At 43.0% G+C, this 13,137-nt stretch overlaps 1 protein-coding gene across 1 annotated transcript in view; it reads left to right on the top strand.

Moving 5' to 3' along the window:
• Nucleotides 1-11,875, top strand: part of APOH (apolipoprotein H) — a 30,874-nt gene extending 18,999 nt beyond the window's left edge. The window contains exons 4-8 of the mRNA XM_061615580.1: nucleotides 1,146-1,222; nucleotides 5,511-5,699; nucleotides 5,906-6,085; nucleotides 9,285-9,482; nucleotides 11,216-11,875. Of these exons, the coding sequence (XP_061471564.1) occupies nucleotides 1,146-1,222; nucleotides 5,511-5,699; nucleotides 5,906-6,085; nucleotides 9,285-9,482; nucleotides 11,216-11,286 (715 nt within the window). The 3' untranslated portion in view covers nucleotides 11,287-11,875. The remainder of the gene's footprint in view (nucleotides 1-1,145; nucleotides 1,223-5,510; nucleotides 5,700-5,905; nucleotides 6,086-9,284; nucleotides 9,483-11,215) is intronic.
• Nucleotides 11,876-13,137: the final 1,262 nt, after the last annotated feature.

Consider the following 13,137-nt stretch of genomic DNA (forward strand, 5'->3'; position numbering starts at 1 on the left):
AGAGAGCACTCTTGATCAGTCTCAGAGATTTTAATGGGTCAGGATGGAGGAGATGACCTATTAGGCAGGTTGGTCCCAAGCCAAGAAGCATTTATTTAGTTAAAATAGTTATGAGGAACCTGCCACCCTTCAGATGTTGTTGGACTTGAACACCAATCAGTTCCAGCCAGCATGGCCAATGGCCAAGGATGCTGGATGCTGTTGTCCAATGACATCTGAAAGGCCGCTGGTTCCCCATCCTTGGATTAAAGAAATGAGAACAAGAGAGTAATTCAGTGTAAATATTAGAGCACAGGTATGACACGTTGCTGCTGGCAGTACTAGAGATCAGGCAACCAATTGCTGTAATATCAGTAAGATAAAGCTCTTGTTGACTCCCCCCTCTACATAAGATATTGCTAGTGTTGTATGCTAGATCTGTACTTGACAGTATGTGTGAAGCTTCTCATTTAACAAACATAATTAAAAATGTTTAAATAAACATTTGTAAAATGCAAAAATAATTTATTGTGATTATTCTATTGTCAGCCACTGTGGGCTCCCATTGTGGGGAAGGGTAGGATATAAACATATGTATCTAAATAAAAGATACCTACAGCTATGGTGTGGCCTCAACTAAGGTCTACAGACATGAGGGAGCAAAAGGGGATTTTATGTTATGTTATTTTAAAGACCATAGGTTTGACAGGGCATGTTCAGACTCTATGTGGGACTGGAGATAAGGACATATCTTCCTGAGTGCCAGATTTCTACTACAAATTCACTTTACAAGACCAGTTTGCTTGGTGACCATTGCTATCACGGCTGCTCTCAAGCTTAGAATAAGAATCCACACGTCAAACAGTGCATTATAATCTCCAATTCAGCCCCCAACCAATTCATATTTAGGGAGGCTTAAAGCATTTAATGGTTGGCATGTGTGGAACAGGGAATCCCTATGACAAACTTTGAGAACACTGACAGTTATTACTATAGCTATTACTCTATTAGCAGGTCTAACAGTAATTTCTGATGGAAAATTAATGGAAACCAGGATGTATCTGTGAACCCAATGTAACTACAAGGAATTCCTATTGGAGGATTTTAATTAAGCACTAGTACAAATATTGTCCAAACTGCTGTTATAGAAGTGTTTTTATTTGCAGGTATATTCTTCAAGGACATAAAACCAGCCAATGCCTGGCAGACGGACAGTGGAGTGAAAAACTACCTGAATGCCAATGTATGTTTGAGAAGTTATTAGTTTTGTATATAAAGATGCAACAGGCTGGCCAACTCATTCATGGGGGTATTCAGTTTAACTAATTTTGAAATTTTGTACACATGTAACGTAAGGCATCCTGGATAAATGTCTGAAGATGTGAGGTGGGATGTGACATTATTTGAAGGACTGCCTAAATCCCTCTCAGATTACCTAGCCCTTATTATCAGCCATGAAGGCCTTGGCTGCAGGCTTGCTGGTAAGGTTGAGGCTGGTGGTTGCAAGATATAAGACCTTCTCATTGCTGGTCCTGTCATTATGGAACTCCCTTCCACAGGAAGTGTGCTTGGGTTGCTCATTGATTGTTTTTGTATGGGCCCTAAAACCCTAGCTTGTTACACCAGCTTTTCACTGATTAATCTGAGATTGGCCCAGGTTTTAAAGCATAATTTAACGACTGCTCTGTTTTTCTGTTATATTTTCTATTTTACTGCTGGTTTTTAGATAGAATTGTTAAATATTATGTTCTTTTTATGTATGTTTATTTATTTATTTATTGCATTTGTATACCGCCCCATAGCCGAAGCTCTCTGGGTGGTTTACAACAATTAAAAAAATTAAAAACAAATATACAAATTTAAAAACACATTTTTAAAAAAAGCAATTTAAAGACACATGCTAAAATGCCTGGAAGAAGAGGAAAGTCTTGACCTGGTGCCAAAAAGATAACAGTGTTGGCGCCAAGCACACCTTGTCAGGGAGATCATTCTATAATTTGGGGGCCACCACTGAAAAGGCCCTCTCCCTTGTTGCCAGTCTCCCAGCTTTCCTTGGAGTAGGCACCCAGAGGAGGGCCTTGGAGGTTGAGCATAGTGTATGGGTGGGTTCTTGTTGGGAGAGGCATTCCATCAGGAATTGTGGTCCTAAGCCGTGTAAGGCTTTATAAGTTAAAACCAGCACCTTGAATTGAGCTCGGAAACATATAGGCAGCCAATGCAAGTGGGCCAGAAGTCCTGGGGGATGCTAAAGATTTTATCCTGGAAGTGCCTAGCAAATTCATTACAGCCAGCCTCAGATGGTTCTACCATGTTCTTGGGGCCAGAGTGTAATAGCCCCCAGACAATTCTGAAGAGCTCTGCTGGGTGGCAGATTGATGATTTCATAGTGGCAGCAAAATATTGGGTTTTTTGCTGCCCTCACTGCCCCTAAATACAGCTTACCATAGGCACTTACCAGTGTGTAATTGCATCCACCAGGAGTTCGTCTCCATCTGCACTCAAGCCGTTTCATTGCTATATTGTTTCATTGCTCTCAGCTCTGGGGTATACCATGGAGCTCTACGAGCTCTACACAGGAGCAATCATGTCAACAGCCTGGGTCATTTCTATATTCCACAGTTCAGCCAGAGTTTCAACAGGAGTGCCAGCCTTATCAGCTGGAAAACTCCCCAGAGCCCTTTGGAAACCATCCGGATCCATTAGTCTCTGGGGGTGGACCAACTTAATAGGTCCCCCACCCTTGCAGAGGGGAAAAGCCACTGTAAGTCTAAACTTCAGCAAGCAGTGATCTGTCCATGACAGAGGGACTGATGTAAGGCCCCCACATTCATATCACCATCTTGATGTCCAGCTGCAAAAACCAAGGTAAGAGTATGCCCTAGTACATGTGTTGCGCCAATGGCATATTGGGACAGTCCCATGGTTGTCATGGAAACCATGAAATCCTGAGCTGCCCCGGATAAGGTGGCCTCGGCATGGATGTTGATATCCCCCGGAACCAACAGTCTGGGGGATCGGATCTCAACAGTACACCTGAGACCACCTCTGTCAGCTCAGCTAGGGAGTCTGTTGGGCAGCAGGGTGGGCAGCACACCAACAGTATCCCGTCTGTCCCGCTGTCCCGCACAAGGTACAAACACTCCAGACCAGTACAGTAGGGCCCCGCTTCCCGGCATTCCGCTAATGTGGCAGCTTTCATTCCCTGTTTTAAAGCCGATTTTTGCGCTTTTGCGGCATTTTTGCATCATTTTTGCACGATGCGCCCCATTATACTCAATGGGGTTCCGCTTTATGGCGATTTCTGCTTTACGGTGGGTGTCCGGAACGGAACCTGCCGTATAAGCGGGGCCCACCTGTAGTCACATGAACAGGGTGCTTGCAGAGGGAGATGGAGCTCCTATACACCACAGCAACCCCCCTGCCTGACCCTCAGGTCTACCCTGATGCTGAACCAAGTACCCTGGCAGACATAGCTGGGAGACACTGACTCCTCCCTGCCCGCCCACCCAGGTCTTGGTTATACATGCCAGATCGGCTGCCTCATCCACAATTAAATCATGAGTGAGGGAGATGTTATTATGCACCGATCTGGCATTTCATTTAGGAGCAGCATCCGGAGGTCTGAGAGCTGGCTGATAGGACAACCAACACACCTGCGGGTGTGGAGAGAACCGGAACAAGGCACAGTCGTTAACTGCCTCGGCCACGTTTCCCTTATCTGGCAAGTCCTCCTCACAACGCCATATCTCCCTCTACCCGTCACTACACTAGTTGGGACCCCCTCAAGTCTCCCCGCTTGGCTCTGAGTCCTCTCTCCCAGGCACATAACTTAAGACCTGCAGGTCCCACAAAAAGCCAGGGAATCTACAAAGCAGGAGCCAACTCAGCCAGCCAGCCAGCTTATGTATCCCCTCCAGGGAAGGGACAGGTGGATGATATCAGCAACAGCTGGCTGAGTATCTGGGGGCCTGGCCTGCAAGGCATGACACCTGCAGAGCAGAAGTCCAACAGGGAGAGGGCAGTGGTGGTAGCTGAGGAGGAGGAGGAGGAGCAGCAGCACCAGCACCACCACCAGCACCACCACCACCAGCACCACCACCACCAGCACCACCACCACCAGCACCACCACCACCAGCACCACCACCACCAGCACCACCACCACCAGCACCACCACCAGCACCACCACCAGCACCACCACCAGCACCACAACCAGCACCACGCAGGCAGGCAGGCAGGCAGGCAGGCAGGCAGGCAGGCAGGCAGCAGCAAACGGCTCTCCTGGGTGATGGTGGTCCCCTTCCTCCTGCAGGGACTGGGTCATTATGTGAACAACCTTTAGAGGCCTATATGGTCCTAAAAGGTGCTGTACAAATATCTAAATTGATATTCAAAACAGGACATTCATACTCCTCAAATGGGTAAGATTTCTGCATGGACCCCAAATATGCTCTGGATCCCCCCTCCTCCGCAACCCTCCAGAGCAGATTTGGGTGGGGAGGTACATGAGAGAATGAAGAAAAGTTCAGTTCTGCTCACACAAACTTTGTTGAATCCAACCTGTGGCCTTGCATCCCCACTTCTGACAGCCATGAGCATGTACAGTTTGCATTTTATAAACCATAGCACCATCATGACTATAAGAATAAAATGTTTGCTTCTGTTGTCCTGATGCTAAACATATTTACTTGGAGATATATACCATTTTTTACACATGCGCGAGAATATATTTTAAAAATAAAAATAATAAAATGTGGATCTGCAATCATGCCCATATCTGACCAGCCACTCCTTGACTATAGTAATTTTAAAAAAGAAAAGAAAGGATGCTGTGGTGACAGCATTAGCCCTGGTGGGGCCAGCCGAGCTTGTTTGCCACTGTCCCCATAATGTAGCTCTCCAAGTGGTCATTTGGGGGGCCTCTCGGTTCTGAGGCACTTGATTTTGGCCTCGAGGTCCAGCCCTAGATGCACCATTGTTTCCAAGCATTATAATTCTTTCTCAAAGATGACTTGCAATACAGTTCTTACAACAAGAAACCAAAACTGTATTCTCTGTTGAAATTTTTGAAATGGGGAAGACAGTTATATTCTGTGCACCTTTGAAGTCTCCTCTTTAATTCCTGAATGACTACATTTGCCAGGGATCTTTACATTATCAGTAAAAAGTATTTGCTGGATTTTGGCTAAACTTGCCCAGCAAGTAAGACTCAATATAGCAACAAAAATATATAGGGAACCACAATGCACTTCAGGAAAAGTCTGCCATTTTGGTGTAAATTTGCTGTATTTTGTACTTCCATGTTTACAATACTCTTTAAGGAGATGAGTATATGTCCCCTAATATTTTATAGCCACCTTAATTTATCTTAAATAATTAAGAGCATTTTACAGGTTAGGCATATGCTCCCACATAATACTGCAGAATTAATTTCATAATAAGAAAAAGACTTATGTGTGGTATTTAGCCAAACAGGCATGAGAGTAAACTTTGTACACTGTGTGAAATAAATTTGCTTTGTTTCTTTCCTCCAGCTGTCATTTGTCCTCCACCTCCAGTATCTCCATTTGGAGCCCTTTTTTACCTTAGACTTAAGCCAGGAAACATACTAGTCTTCCAAGATGTAGTCAAGTTTGAGTGTTTATCACCTCTTGCTCTGTTTGGAAATGAAACAGCCAAGTGTCTTGCCAATGGGAGCTGGAGTGCACTACCAGAATGCCGATGTAAGTCCTATAAATACTGTGCCGCTATTTTTAAGATAGCTTAGGTGAGTACGCTGTCCCTGATTTGTCCTCAAAATCCTGACCTGGTAGTATTTCAGCGCCATGTTAACTTTGAAATCAGGACATAAAATCACTTTTCTGAGGTGGCCTCTACACCCTAGCAATGTACTATCTCATTAAGACTTCTTCTTTTTTTTCTAACACAGCTGTACAGTGTCCGCATCCAGTACAAGTAGAAAATGGATATATAAACTTGGCTGTTCGCAGAACTTATCAATATAATGAGAATGTGACATATGGTTGTTATCCTCCATATGTGCTCGATGGACCTGCAGTATCCAAGTGTGATAAAACAGGCAACTGGTCAATAAAACCAACTTGCAGAGGTATAACTTAGCATCTGATATATCTGACCATACACTGGCTCCCCTCCTTTTTAAGTGATAACTTTGTATCATAAAGTTCATTTATTTATTAATCTATTACATTTATATACTGCTCTTCCTCCCAAAGGGAGCCCAGGGCAGAAGAAAGCAAGTGATAAAATACTAAAAATATCTTTTTAAAAAACCTTTAATTTAAAAAAAAAAAAACAATTCCAGTGTGGATGCAGACTGGGATAAGGTATTTACTTAAAAGACTTGTTTAAAGAGGAAGGTCTTTAGTAGGCACCAAAAAGAAAACAGAGACAGTGGCTGCCTAATATTTAAGGGGAGGGAATTCCAAACGGTAGGTACGACAACACTAAAGGTTGGCTTCCTATGGTGTGGAACAACCTGTTATATAAGGGGTGGGACTATCTTTCAGGTATCCTGATCTCAAGCTGTATAGGGCTTTTTACATCAAAACTAGCACCTTTAACATAGCCCAGTAGCTGATTGGCAGCCAGAGCAATTCTTTCAGCAGCAGGGTAACATGTTGGAGATATCCTGCTCAAATGAGCAGCCACAATTTGCACCAGCTGCAGCTTCTGGACCAACCTTAAGGGCAGCCCCACATGGTGCACATTGCAGTAATCCATCCTAGAGGTTATCAGCTCATGGACGACAGTGGTCAGGCTATCCTGGTCCAGAAACAGCTGCAGCTGTCTTACCAGCCAAAGCTGGTAAAAGGTGCTCCTAGCCACTGAGGTCACCTGGGCCTTTGGCAACAAAGATGGATGTACGACCACATCCAAAGCAGGCAACTGACCAATTATCTGAACTTGGGAACCACCAACCCACAGTGCCTCCATCTTGCTAGGATTCAAACTCAGTTTATTGGCCCTCATCCAGCCCACCACTAAATCCAGGCACTGGTCCAGGGCTTGCGCACTTCTCCTGATTCAGATATTACCATGAAATAGAGAAACAGAACTGCTGACCTATTGCCCCAACTCTCCTAATGAATGCTCTCAAAGGCTTCATATTCTGTAGATGTGAAACAGCATTGGGGACAATATGTGGCACCCCACAGCACAACTGTCAGGAGACTGAAAGATTATCACCCAATGCTATTCTCGAAACTGATCCTGGACATAGGATCAGAGCCACTGTAAAACAGTGCCTCTGGTACTCATCTCACCAAGTCAGCTCAGAAGGATACTATGGTAATGGTATCAAAAGCTACTGAGAGATCAAGTAAGAATAACAGAGTCATACCCTACCTGTCCTTCTCCCAATAAAGGTCATCCATTAAGGCAGCCAAGGCCAATTCAGTCCCATAACCAGGCCTGAACCCAGACTGAAGTGGTTAAAGATAATATGTTTCATCTAAGAGTACTTTAATTGTTGCACCACAACCCTCTCAGTCACCTTCCCTAGAAAAGGGGTACAGGCAGGTCCTGCTTTACAGCGTTTCACCTTTCAGCGTTGCGGTAATGCGGCGGCTTTCAATTCTGGAAAGTCCCCGCTTTAAGGCACTTGTTCCGCTTTTATGGCTTTTTTTTTGTTGCGCACCATTTTTGCGCAACACACGCCATTATTTTCAATGGGTTCCACTTTTCGGCGGCAGTCTGGAACAGAACCTGCTGTATAAACGCGGCCTGCCTGTATTTGCAGTAGTTGTCACAAACCAATGGGTTCAGGGCAGCCTTTTTTAGGAGTGGGGTTAAATCATTGCAACTTTCAGGGTAGCAGGGACCACTTGCTCCTGCAAAGACGCACTGACCATGCCCTAGATCTACTTGGCATACCCCCTTGGCAAGCTTTCAGAAACTGAGAAGAGCTGAGAATAAATGTTGCTGGCTGCATTGTTGCAAGCACCTTGTCCATGTCATTAGGCCACATCAACTGAAACTGATCCCAAGAAGTTACAGCAAATGTTGCACTGGACACCTCACTGGGGACTACAGTAGATGTGGAGGGGGCATCAAGACTGCTACGGAAGCAAGCAACTTTACCCTCAAAGTGCCTTGCAAACAATTTACAGTGGGTTTCTGAAGGGTCTAAAAGTCCATTTCCTGGAGTTGATGTTCTCAGTCCCTGGAAAATATGAGAAAGCTCCCCTGGATGGCTGCTTGAGGATGAGATGGAAGCAGAGAAGTGGGCCTTCTCTGCTGCCCTCACCACTACATAGTGGGCACTTTCATGCAATCTTGATGACTTTAATATTAAAGTCAAGCAGGTGTGAAATAATGAATAAACATTGAATATAAAGACGATCCAGAGTTTATTGTGCTGTATTTGAACTGACCAGCTGTGAGCTCATAACCAGTAGTGTAGTGGCAAATTCAGAAGTGAAGGGTCCCTTTGTGATAGTCACACTACTCCCCCTCGCAGCCACACCTCCTTTTCCACTTTCCCTTGTCTTCCTTGCTGTCCATGTCCTCTGCATCCACACTCTACTATAACAGGCTCTACTAGGAGCCAATCTGCATGAAAAGAGAGGCTGAGTGTTAGCTACTGAGAAGAGTCTTCTCAGTGGCTGACTCACCTCCTTTTACTCTGATTGACTCCTAGTAGAGTCTGGCTGCGACCCTACCCCCCACAAATAAAGGGTCAATGACCCCAGATGACTACACCTCTGTTCATACCCTTGGACAGTCTGAATAGATACCCAATATGATTACCCTTCCATGTTGTTAGGTATACCTTCCTTAGCTATAACTATTTCAAGGTACAAAGTAAACACATCATGGCTGCAGTCTAGGCAAAGCTCATTGTGATTAATGTTGCCCCATTGTTTTCTTAGAAACATTTATCTGGATTGGAACCCTTTAAACTAAACATATTACATGTATATTTATAACGGTAAATAAGAATTATGTATCATTATAACAGGTGGAATCTCACAGTTTTCAGTAGTAAACAGACATCACTTCTTGTGAATGATCAGCTGCTTAAGAACATACAAACCATGCTAGAAGGGTAGAACACTTTTGGCATTGCAGATGGTAACACAAGTAAGAATTCAGATTAACATGTTGCTATGGAAAATCCATTGATTAGGCTCCATCAGACCAATTTTACTTGGATTATTAATAAAGTCATTGGCTTGAATAATGCTGTTAACATTTGCCCCATAGTACATTTGTATTATCTGACTAATCAAAAAATGCTTGATTGTTCAGCCATGTTATTTGCATCCTGCCCCTGCCCCTTGCAGCACCATGTACAATACCAGTTAAAAGAGCTACAGTATTATACAATGAGCAGAAAGTAAAGCTGCAAGACCATTTCAGGGATGGAATACAACATGCTGAGACCATCTGGTTTTTCTGCAAAAATAAAGAACATCACTGTAGTTATACTGTACCTGCTCAATGTAAAGATGGCACTCTTTCAGTCCCTCCCTGTTTCAAAGGTATGACCAAGGTTTTCTTGTTTGGTAAATATACCATGTGAAATTCTTTTTCCATGTTAACCTGAAGCCAAAATACTTGGCTAATTTCATATTTCAAAGGGAAGTGCAAGAGGCCCTCTAATGTTGTGTTTATTTACATGCTGTGATGGAAGGTATATTGGGTTGTAGTGATGTCTCAGAAGGTTTGGTCTGATGAAAAAGATTCCAAATTCCAAATAAAACAGCCACAGTCACCTTGTGCCCAGTGCTTTTGGATGAGACTGAAGCCCTGATGTCTGTTGTGACATGGAGAGGGATTGTGGCTTTTTGGAACATGTGCAATCCATACTACAATACAAACAAGCCCAACTTTTCTGTCCCCACATCTCCTAAACAGCCTGGGAATAGACGAAAACATTATTAGTGAATCTGATACTGGTTTTAGCCTACAGTACTGACCTGATGGACCTGTGCTGTAGATCTTTTTTGTATTTAACAGAACCAGTGTTAAGGGTTGCTATGGTTGGGCATGGCACATGCTGAGGCTCCACATCTTTGCAGGGTTATGCCACTGACAAAAGCCCCATGGAGGGGGTCTAGACTGAGGCCTCCCCCAAAATGTGGACCTGACCCTGCTTTTTTAAAAAAACAAGTCTATTGCACAGAGGTTGCCAGACAGAAAAAAACAGACTTTGTAGTGAATTAAAGTGATTTGCTTGATATGGTGACAGTCATCAAATTTAGCAGCATGATTAAGAATCTAATTAAGTCAAAACAAAGAAAGATGAATACATTTGCCCTGAGCTCAGAGTGCAACAAACTAGTCTATGAATGGGGTGCCTCCTCTTCTGCCGCCTTCCACAGTGGCTAGCACTCAAGTCTATACCGATTATTTCGGTTGTGCCCACATTCTGAGAGACAAACCCCATTCTTGCCTGGCACAGAGCTTGATATGTGGCATAAGAGAGGAATTTAGGTTACATAAGCTAATGTTTTTTTCTAAATTGACTTCATGAACACAGGCTGATTTATTTCACTTCAAGGTTGATATTAGAGATGGCAAGTCCTTTAGACCAAGTACACAGACAAAGGAAAGCCTGAAATTGTATATAAACAAATTCAGATGGCAAACACACACACACACACACACACACACTTCTGTATCAAGGGTTTGTATCCAACATTGGTTCTGCAAGCCAACTTCTCCTTGGACAATCCCTCCCCCAGCAGCTTCTCCAGAGGGTTGGGAGAACCTACCAAGCATTGTAGGTTTGGGGCTGCAGTGGGAAGTGGAACTGACAGAAACTGGAAACCTTGCATGAGCAGCACTAGAGTCCTATGCCTGATTTTGGGCAATTCCTTCCTTATTTGCTGGGGGAGAGTGCATGGGGCTGCAAATGGGAGGAGAGGCAGAAAAATTGGCTGTGGAAGCTGCTGTTGCCTAAGCAGGATTGGATGCATCCCAATAATATACAATTTATTCAGAATTATTAAACTTTAATAATTTGCATTTGATATAGTTTTATTTGGGGAAAAGATAAATGCCACTATATTATGACTTTCTTCTGTTAATATACTAAGCTGCTTCGCCTTTGTATGGCCTGGGTTGATGTTCAGTGTGCTGCTGAACGGCACACACAGTTTACCATTTAATGACACCTTGTACTCATTCCTAGTTTATAGGGTATGAATGCAAGTGTAACATAGTTTGAGAAATGAGTATCTCACCTAAATGTTTAACTTTTTTTAAATAGAACGTGGATGGTTTTCATCCTTGGTGAAAACAGATGTAGCAGATCTGACACCGTGTGAGAGCATCAATTGAAGAGATAACTCCATGTGTTAAAAAAATATGGATGTGAATAGAACACCAGAGTTCCTGATAGACAACACCCACCTGCAATGCAAGAATAGCTCTACCAGCATATTCTGAACTGCCATTTTACAGTAGCTTTCAGTCAAAACTGCATTTAAGCTACATTATCTCTTGTTCATTTTTTCCTCATATGTTTAAAGAAACAAAGTTTCAGCCTGCTTACAGGATATAAACATGTAGGAGTTAATATACTGTTGAAGTAGTATTACCAAAGATGCACGAACTAGCAATGATATATTGCTCTTTTGATGTGATCAGTCTTCTCTTTGTCAATGTTTATGCAAATCAGTTTCAGCTTTGGTGTAACTGCACAATATTGTATTGAGCATAACATCATTTTCTTGGTGAAAATTTTGTTAATTTGTAGTATTTAGATTCTTGAATGTAAACTTGCTAAATGTAAGAGAATTGAGGTATCCCGGTTGCCCATTTCATTACATAAATAATCTCTACTTTGTAAAGTAGTCTGACAATACTAATAGTGAGAATTGTTTTTGAAATTAACTAATGTGACATTAATAAAGCAATTAGGAACAGATTGGCTTGAGTGACCTACCAAACTGTCATATAAGCCAACTTATAGAGTTGGAAAAGGTTCAAAAGAGGGCAACCAGAATGATCAAGGGGATGGAGCGACTCCCTTACGAGGAAAGGTTGCAGCATTTGGGGCTTTTTAGTTTAGAGGAAAGGCGGGTCAGAGGAGACATGATAGAAATGTATAAAATTATGCATGGCATTGAGAAAGTGGATAGAGAAAAGTTCTTCTCCCTCTCTCATAATACTAGAACTTGTGGACATTCAAAGAAGCTGAATGTTGGAAGATTCAGGACAGACAAAAGGAAGTACTTCTTTACTCAGCGCATAGTCAAACTATGGAATTTGCTCCCACAAGATGCAGTAATTGCCACCAGCTTGGATGGCTTTAAAAGAAGATTAGACAAATTCATGGAGGACAGGGCTATCAATGGCTACTAGCTATGATGGCTGTGCTCTGCCACCCTAGTCAGAGGCAGCATGCTTCTGAAAACCATTTGCAGGAAGCCTCAGGAGGGGAGAGTGTTCTTGCACTCGGGTCCTGCTTGCGGGCTTCCCCCAGGCACCTGGTTGGCCACTGTGAGTACAGGATGCTGGACTAGATGGGCCACTGGCCTGATCCAGCAAGCTCTTCTTATGTTCTTAAGCCTAATTTTTCTTAATGCAGATCACATGAAGAACCACCATTAAAGCATCCCAAATTATTGGCATCTGACATGTGAAGCATTAAAATGTATGAACACCCATGGCATGACAACAGCTCAACCAATGATAGAGGCAGGGGGACATTTCAAACTGTTTTGGACTATTATAGTTTACTATACACTAATACCGAAAATGGTTCTAGTAGTTTTTAGAAATAATTGTTTATTAGCACATCCTACAGCCATGTATTACCAAGGTGTATGAAGTTATCCTTATGTAACGTCTGTGGATACCATCAAGAAAATAAATCTGAATTTTGCCTTACCACATAAATTATCATGCATAAAATCATAGAAATTCTCATAAAAAACCCAACCTGCTATGCATCTAGTATCTCTGCTGGTAAGAAAACTCATTAGGACATTTTTTTATTTTAATGGGTGGTTTGTCATGTGTTTGGGTGAGGACTATAGTTCAGTGGTAGATCAGCAGCTTTGCATGCAAAAGGTACCACGTCCAGTCCTTGGCATCACAAAGATGGAAGATTCAGGACAGACAAAAGGAAGTACTTCTTTACTCAGCGCATAGTTAAACTATGGAATTTGCTCCCACAAGACGCAG

Source organism: Rhineura floridana, chromosome 3 (assembly GCF_030035675.1).
Source record: "Rhineura floridana isolate rRhiFlo1 chromosome 3, rRhiFlo1.hap2, whole genome shotgun sequence".
NCBI lineage: Eukaryota > Metazoa > Chordata > Lepidosauria > Squamata > Rhineuridae > Rhineura > Rhineura floridana.